Genomic DNA, 8,996 nt, shown 5'->3' with positions numbered 1-8,996 from the left:
CCCCTTTTTAATTAAAAAAAAAAAAATAAGAAGCTTCTTTTTTTTTTTTTTTTTTTTTTTTTTTTTTAGTTTATTGAATTATTATTCATTCTATTTTTTTATTTTATTTATTTTTTTTAATCAAGAGTTCATTGTTATTTCTGAATAAATAAAGACGAGAGCTATCTGTTGTTGATTCATTTTATTTTATTTTTTCCTTCGAATTTTGGTGAAAAAAATACATATTGAATTGTCGAGAAGAGGATACCCTTATGGGTAGCCCTGGATTGAGTAATTCGGCTACTGCTACTCGCGTTGGAATATCTGAGCCAATTTCTACTGGTGGGCCCACTGAATTTGACGTGATTAAGTCCCGGGAGTTGGAAAAGGTTGGTTCTTTATACATTTGCTATCAAGCTTACGCATATTTTGTTGAAATTTTGTATCAAAAGTCGAGGTCGGTTTTGTTTGGAAAAAAATTAGGGTATATCACAATTAGCTTGCAGAAGATAGAACTGCGATTTTAATCATATGCTTCTTTTCATGGGATCTCAGATTCGATTTGAAGTTTGAAAAATGACTTTTATACATAGAACTTGAATTTGAGCCTGGTATTCAAAATTTTCTGAATTGTAATTCCTGAATTTCAATTTTGAGATTGGAATTAGATGTTCGCAACTGTGCCCTTTAGTTGTACCATCTGTAAGAGATGGGGAATGGCATCTTCCCAAGCCTTTTAGGAACTTTATATTAAATTGCGTAAATTTCAACCGTGAATCCATTTCTGTAGAATAAATTACCACAGTTCATTGAGGAAAGTAATATAAATTTTTTTGGAATATTAGTTCTAGTGTTTGATTTTCCACAGTTGTCAAGCAAAGAAAAGAAGACTTGTTCTTCAATATATTTTGAAAATTGCCTTTTTTTAATGTTTTTATGGTTGTCGGCAAAAGACCAGTTTCTTTGATCAATTTTTTCCTTTTAATGGAATAAATGCGACAAGTCTTTTTCTCATGGTTCAAAAGTTCACATTAATTTGAGCTAAGCCATGGTTTTGCTAAATTGACTTGAAGAAAATTTTTTATTTTATTTTTTAATTTACTTAGCCCCTGTTTGGTTCCCATATCTTAAAACTCACTTTCCTCCAAACTCGTTTTTAACCACACATTTCATGGGACCTAGAACTTTATCAACTTTTCGATCACATAGTTCATCAACTTTTATCAAAACCAAACTGGGGCTAATTTTTAGTAAAATCGAACGGGGTCTAAGCTTTTGAATTAACTAGGTTTAAATATTTTATAAATAATCAATTGTTCTTGTAAATTCAGTTTCTTGCGGATGCGGGATTGTATGAAAGTCATGAAGAAGCTATCAGAAGGGAGGAAGTGCTTGGGAGATTGGACCAGGTCACAAATTGTATTTTCAAACTCTGTTTTCCCTTTTACAGCAATTGATTTGTACAGTATTAATTCTGGATAATTTAACAGATTGTGAAGAAATGGGTGAAGAATATTAGCAGTGCTAAAGGTTTTAATGAGCAGCTAGTCCAAGAGGCAAATGCGAAGATTTTCACGTTTGGTTCTTATCGTCTTGGTGTATGAATTCATCCAATTTCACTTTTTTTTTTTTCTATTTTTTTTATGTTTCTCTGTTACTTATTTGGGTCTTCTTCAAGACTATTTAATAGTTTGTGCCTTTGCTAAAGGTCTTGTGTAATTTTGTGAGGCAAGGCGTAAGCCTCGAGGCTATAGCCTCGCCTCAAATCAGTCTATAAAAATAATTCAAAAGAATATAAAAATATGAAACTTTGCTCGCAAATCATAAATTCACAATAGACCATAAAATGCCTTGAAATATCTATAATGCTACATTAAAAGTCGAACTTGCAAATAAACATAAAATATATTAATAATACAGAAAATATTAAGTTCTGAAATTAGTAATCCACTAATAAATATAACATACCAGTACAATTGGAAATAACTAATGACTCTCTTATATCATCACTGCTAGCAGGATATTTAAGGATATAATAAGCATATTTTATTGCCCAATCATTCTTATTATCCTCCACTTGAGATGGTGTCTTCTCGTTCTCATTCCTTATGTCTGTAGTCAGAAAAAATGAAAAGAAAAAACTGTGAATCATAAAAATAGCCTGGTACAATGATGTCAGTAATAAAAATGCCCTTAAGAGGCAAGACAAATGAGAGAACACCTTAGTTGCCGACATCGCCAATGTTATGCAAGGTAGGATTCGGGACGTTGAATGAAAGCCTGATGTGAGGTGAGATTAGAGGCATAAACTCAAAAAGGTATTTTGGAAACGGCCATCACATTGTATCTGGATATAATCATGATATTCCTCCACAGACGACTTAGATTAGAGTTAGTTCATATTTAGTCTTAGATGCCTTATGGATTCTGATATGTTTCACTCATCTGGATGTTGAGTAACTAGCTTTTTCTTCATCTCATTTCAGCAATTTATGTGAAAGACAAGACAGCAGTATTGTTGCTTACTGTGGAAACTGGAAAGCTGGCTAAAGTTGAAATTAAAATTATTGTTCCCCGTTCATAAGTTATTTGGGTCAAGCATTCTTTTCAATCTTAATTTGGCCAATGAAAGTCCAGTTGCGTGCCTGTTCCCTTTGCTTAATATTCAAAAGCATGCTGCATCTTTGTTGGACTCGAATGCCTTTTCTTTGAGACCCAAATGGATAGACATCAGAAAAAGTGGAGATATGAAAAAGATTAGAAAATGATTTTATTGGAATCTTTTGGCCAATACTAGAGTATGTAATGTGCGAGGGTAGTGAAAGGGGAGATCAAAATTAGTTAAGTATTAACTATATGTGGATACCAGAACAATTGATTTTTTATGGAGCTGGAACTTTTTAGAGCAGCAATTGCACATCTTTTTTGAGCAACTCTGTTTAGAAGTTTCTCTAAAGATGAATTGAATTTGACATGATAAAAAAGATTGTAGATTGTAGAAGTTTCTCAAATGATGTGAAATGGAGATGAATAAACATTGATCTCACTTTCGTATGGTTTGAAATGGAATAGACATGATGGTGGGAAGGAAATTTCAGAACTAAAATTATTTCTGTTTACAAACTTTTTCTTGGTACTGTGATTGTAAGCATCTCTGGTTTTTTTTCAAAGGTTTCAGGCCTCTCTTTTTTTTGGGATGATTATCTTTAGACATGGCAGAGGATTTTATCTTTGATTGAATTTTTATTCTTAACAGGTACATGGTCCTGGTGCAGATATTGATACCTTGTGCGTTGGACCAAAACATGCTAGTCGGAATGTAGGTTCACTTGCCTTTATGACCTAGGAACTTTACTTTCTTGAATGTGATGGTTGATGAGTTGAAGAATTTTTGTATATGTCATATGCAGGAAGATTTTTTTGGTGAACTTTACAGAATGTTGGCAGAGATGCCTGAAGTACAAGAGCTACATCCTGTGCCTGATGCTCATGTTCCAGTGATGAAGTTCAAGTTCAGTGGCGTTTCTATAGATCTTCTTTATGCGAATGTGGCACTCTGGGTTATTCCTGAAGTATGTACTTGTCGTCTTGTGAATTTTTATGCCAACTTGAACTTTGTATGTGTTGATTTCTCTAACTTCTAATTATACGATTTTTATGCCAACTTGAACTTTGTATGTGTTGATTTCTCTAACTTCTAATTATACGATCTGTTGAACTAACTATGTGTTGGTAGATGTAGCCATAGTTGAACATTTTATTGGGTTTTATTCCCTTTTTTTGTTCGTTTGTGATACTGTTCTGACGAAGATTAAATGTTTATGCATATTTGCATAATAGAAGACCACCATAATTTTAGAGAGGCTCTTCTTCTTCTTCATTTTATTGGTGCATTTTCTAATTATATTCTCCTTTTACTCAATAATTTATGTTCTTCATATGATTGGAACGAGTCTTATGTGTACTTGTATGCCTCTATATGCAAAGTGTTAAGCATTAGTGATAATTTCCTGATTTTTGTAGATACTGCAAATATTTATATTGTTTTTTCTTGTGCATCTTTTTATTCTTAACATTTAAAGGACTTAGATGTTTCACAAGAATCTATACTGCAAAATGTGGACGAGCAAACTGTTCGCAGTCTCAATGGATGCAGAGTGACCGATCAAATATTGCGTTTGGTGCCAAATATCCAGGTTTGTAAATAATACAATTCTGTATTAATGCATCTGTTTCGAGAACCTGATGCTAACTTTCTTGATGTTCTGTTCTCTTGTAGACATTTCGTACTACACTGAGATGTATGAGATTATGGGCGAAGCGGCGTGGAGTTTATTCAAATGTGAGGGAGATTAAGATAACAGTCCTTACATTTCAATTTCCATTAATTGATGTATGCAAATTTTGGTGTAATTAAGTCTTTTCATTTAGACACTGAATTTTCCTTTTTTAACGGCCAGGTTACCGGTTTCCTCGGTGGAATTAATTGGGCATTGCTTGTTGCGCGTATTTGCCAGCTATACCCAAATGCTCTGCCTAGCATGTTGTTGTCTAGGTTCTTTAGGGTCTATAATATGTGGCGCTGGCCAAATCCTGTGATGTTATGCCCAATTCAAGAAGGATCTTTGGGGCTCCCTTTTTGGGATCCTAGAAAAAATTACAAGGACCGATTGCACCTGATGCCCATAATAACTCCTGCTTATCCTTGCATGAACTCTAGCTACAATGTGTCAATAAGCACATTACGTGTCATGATGGAAGAATTCCAAAGGGGAAACGAAATTTGTGAGGTAGCAATCTTTGTATCTTGGTAAATTTGAATGCAAAGTTTTTGTTCTCCTCCCCTTTTGCCCCCTGAACCCTAATGGGACCAATGCAATATATTCCTGGGTATGAAAAATGTGGAAGTCAATGTTCTTTCTTCTCAACTTGCATGTCCGAAGAGTTTGAAAAGAGAGCTATTTTTCTTCTGATCATAATAAAAATGTCACACTAGTAACATGAGAGGCATGCCTATTAAATTCATCTCCTAGTCCATGTAATTATTCCCGATATCTGGAGGTTACACTTCAGCAATGATGATTAATGACCATTTTGTGTTCTCCAGTTTAATCAAATTTTGTGGTCATCATAGATCTCCAGGCGAGAGATCTCAGTGCATTTTCCTGCCTTATGGTTCTCAATGCAGCATCCCGAGGGTGAAATGTGTTGAATTGACAGAGATGATACTGATGTATTTATTTTCTATCCTATTTGATGAACTTCGTTTCTTTAAGGTTTACTATTCTGGTTCCTAGCTGTTTGTTGAACTTTGTTTCTTTAAGATTTACTATTCTGGTTCCTTGGTGTGAGTTTTTCTCTTATGAGGAGGATTTACTCCTCACTTTGCATGTTTCGGAAATAAGCTCCTTGTCGTGGCAATTATTTTTGATGAACTGTAGTTTTGTCCTCCAGCTATTGAATGTACTTGGACAAATGATTATATCTTCTTGTAAACGCCTTTTCTGGGACTCTGATGCGTTGTTGCTTTGCTTCATTTGTTTGTTATATGTAATCTTTTGTTTTTTGTCGCTTTATTAATTTTGATAATTGTAAACGGCAGGCAATAGAAGCAAGCCAGAGCAGATGGGATATTCTTTTTGAGCCTTTTGCTTTCTTTGAAGCACACAAAAATTATCTGCAGATGGACATAGCATCGGAGACTGAAGAGGACTTGAGGAATTGGAAAGGCTGGGTTGAATCCAGAATACGTCTTCTTACCTTGAAGGTAAGCAAAAGTGATTCTTGAGCTGCTGATTTCAGCCTAAGCTGTCATTTTTAATATTTTATAATTTCATTTGCTCATTAAATTTATCCAGATTGAAAGGGACACAAACGGTGTACTTCAGTGCCATCCTCACCCCGGTGAATTTTCCGACAAATCTAAACCATTTCACCATAGTTATTTTATGGGGTTAAGGAGGAAACAAGGTACTAATCCTCAAGAAGGCGAACAATTTGATATAAGGTTGACAGTTGAGGATTTCAAACGTGATGTGTATGCGTATTCATTCTGGAAACCCTCAATGTGGATTCATATATCACACGTGAAAAGAAAGGACATTCCTAATTTTGTCTTCCCTGGTGGAGTCCGACCTTCCCATTCTACCAAAAGTACCGCTGAGAGTCGTTCAGTCCCGAAACCACGTGGATCCAACTCTCCACAGGCTGCTATTAGCAGAAGGAAGAGAAAACAAGATGAAATCAATAAAGGGATTAGCTTGATAGATTCCTCAAGCACCTCTGTGTCTGCCAGCGATGCAAGTTTGTTGGATGAAAGAAGAGCAAAGAGACAATTTGAAGCTGATGTTGCTGACACCTTAAGTAATGTGAAATGTCCAGAGAATCTTTCTGGAGATGGACCAGAAGTTACTGGAATTGTTAAAAGTACTTCACCTGCCAAGCCTTCATCCACGTCTTGTGGTTCATCATTAGGTACAACAACAATGAAGAAGCCTGTCATTGAACAATCTTTGCAACCAATCGTTAGTCATCAAGGTTCTTTGGACTTGCTTGATGGGATTGGAGGTGTACAATTGAAGAGTGAAGTTCAAGACAATGACAAGGACCGAGAGATTAAATTATCAGAGTTCTTCATTACTGAGCAAGCTCTAGGAGCAGCAATAGAAGGGGAAGGTAGCAGTATCCAACAAATCGGGGATTTGGAAGAACTTGAGGTCTGGCCAGCTTCCTTTATACTTTTTTTACTTGTATGCAGCTGAGATGTATTTTCATTATTGGTTTAGCATTTCACGTGCTACTTGCTCATTTTACCTCGACTTTACATTGTTATGTGCTTAATTTTAGCAGTGTTGTCTGTAATTTGTCCATGTGAGTCATACAGTAGGGCCATAAGATTGATTGGAATGGGGGAAGAACTCATTAAGAGCTTCTCGTAATATGATGCCGGATTACATCACAGCAATTGCATCCTTTGCATTATCTTCTAGTTTGTTTGCATGCACATGCATATCCCCATGCATATGTTTTGGTGTTATTTAGTCTTAAACAAGTAATTTGGTTGTAAATCCCATATATACAATTTGTGAATTGCTATGACAATGTTATCTGGTGGTGGAATTGAGGAGGGAGTAACTGACTGTTTTCTTCAATTTTTTTTCCTGTTTACCCGAACAAAGCCTCTTGAGTTGACCGCATCGACTGCTGTGGCATCTACTTCAACACGTGTGCCAGCACAGAAGCCTCTTATTAGGTATTATATATTCAAGTTGATGAATTAAAAATATACTAATCTTCCAACTCTTTTGCCAATGATATTCATAACTTACTCAGCTATAGAGTTGAAAATGCCTTGGATGGGGTGGGTTTGTGATTTTGCTTGCTTGTTTGTAGATTCAATTTCACTTCTTTGGCAAAAGCAACCAGCAACAGTGCATCTTAGGATATCCGCGGAGTTGGCTGGAATAACTTCTGGGCTTGACAAGAAAAGGAGGATTTTCTGGCCATGATATTGTAGGCCAAGTTGTATGATCAGGAGCTGTTGGTATAATAATGTAAATTTTCCATCAGATTGTAATTTCACAATCTGTATATTGTTAATACTTGATTGTAATCCAATTATCTTAAGCCGGTAAGCGGTTTCTGCAGATTTTACCTTTGGAACCTTTCGTGTTCTTGATGATCTTTCAGCATTTCAGTGATAGTTTTTAAGTTGTTTTTCAATAGCATGGATCTGTTCCTGGGGAGTTTTCCATTATGTGATACCAGTTACGGCTTTGATGAATTGTTTGGTAAAGTCGAGTGTCCAAAATTGGACGATACGAGTAGGAAGCTGAGATTCTGTCTCAATTGTTTATTTAGCATAGCACTGCATGTTGCGGTTTTCTCTCGTCTTGGTTCTCTTTTTGAATAAGATACGCTTTTAGAAAATTAGATGTTGAGAATGACTCTCTTTACAAACGAGAGGGCAGCAATTTGATTTGTATTTACTTTGCTTGCATCTATATTTAGCAAACCGTATCAGTCTTCTTGAATTTAATGCTCAATTTCTTTTAAACTCAAATAAATTCAATCGAGTGACTTTCAATTTCAAAGTGACGTGTGGATTAAATTTACACAATTTTTAATATTACTTTTTATTTAACGTGAAATTATGAAAAGTTTTACTACTTTTAGAGCATCTTCAAGACTTTATAAACCCGAGATGTTCTTTATTTTAAAGAGTTGAATTTTTAAAATTATGTTTAAAAAGATTCTTTCAATTAACATTTTAATTTGGATAGCGGGTAAACTCACTTTCTATCATTAAATGCATTTAAAGTATATCAATTTTAAATATGAGAAATAATCTAGATAAAAGTTAATTAAAATAAAATAGAGAAAAATAATAAATATTTTTTGGAAGTAAAAAATTAATTGTTAAATATAAAGAGTGTTAGACTATTTAAAAATTTTTACTGTCGAAACTTATAGATATTTTTTAAATTAAAAAAAAAAGCTCTTTAAAAATAGGGAGTCTCTTAAAAATGATATTGGAAACTCGGAACCCAGTTTTGAAATAGAGATATACTCCGATTTTATTTGAAATTTCGATAAATGAATTAATAATTTTGCTTAAATAATCTAATTTTTAATGTCAATTCGGGTAAATTGTTAAGTGTGGGAGACAATAACTCAATAAAGTAAATATTTTTAACTACCATAATTTAAGATTAAATATTTACAATTATCAAATTTGAGGAGGTTTGCAGAAATTAGGTCATAATTTACAATTTTTTAAAATTGTTTTATTATGAGTTCTTATAATAAAAGGAATGTGCTTGATACAGGCAGATATACTAATATACAACAAAATGTGATATTATGCTTGGATATGAGATTTCTTGCCATCTAATTGGTATTTTGATCACATCTTGCCACCTCATCAGTGGAAAATCACGCTTTAAGGTGTTATACCTAGAAATTCATGGAAAATCAATTCCTTGAAAATTTTTGCCAATCAAACAGACCAAAAGTGA

The 8,996-nt window shown here is 34.2% G+C and overlaps 1 protein-coding gene across 1 annotated transcript; it reads left to right on the top strand.

Moving 5' to 3' along the window:
• Positions 1 to 37: 37 nt before the first annotated feature.
• Positions 38 to 7,735, top strand: LOC111396319 (nuclear poly(A) polymerase 1). Its single transcript, XM_023022726.1, has 12 exons — positions 38 to 368; positions 1,311 to 1,388; positions 1,470 to 1,577; positions 3,236 to 3,298; positions 3,390 to 3,551; positions 4,062 to 4,175; positions 4,259 to 4,321; positions 4,440 to 4,769; positions 5,582 to 5,746; positions 5,838 to 6,695; positions 7,158 to 7,231; positions 7,372 to 7,735. Exons 1-12 carry the CDS (start codon positions 252 to 254, stop codon positions 7,418 to 7,420), a joined length of 2,181 nt encoding a protein of 726 aa, XP_022878494.1. The 5' UTR covers positions 38 to 251; the 3' UTR covers positions 7,421 to 7,735.
• The last annotated feature ends 1,261 nt before the right edge of the window (positions 7,736 to 8,996 follow it).

This window comes from Olea europaea, chromosome 6 (genome assembly GCF_002742605.1).
Source record: "Olea europaea var. sylvestris chromosome 6, O_europaea_v1, whole genome shotgun sequence".
NCBI classification, from domain to species: Eukaryota; Viridiplantae; Streptophyta; class Magnoliopsida; order Lamiales; family Oleaceae; genus Olea; species Olea europaea.
This window is presented reverse-complemented; position numbering and strand designations above follow the sequence as displayed.

Excerpts from the sequence above, each read along its gene's own strand:
- LOC111396319 (XM_023022726.1), top strand. The coding sequence starts at position 252 with ATGGGTAGCCCTGGATTGAGTAATTCGGCTACTGCTACTCGCGTTGGA. Across the intron at positions 1,389-1,469 it reads TGCTTGGGAGATTGGACCAG|ATTGTGAAGAAATGGGTGAA; the intron begins GTCACAAATTGT and ends ATAATTTAACAG. Across the intron at positions 3,299-3,389 it reads CAAAACATGCTAGTCGGAAT|GAAGATTTTTTTGGTGAACT; the intron begins GTAGGTTCACTT and ends TGTCATATGCAG.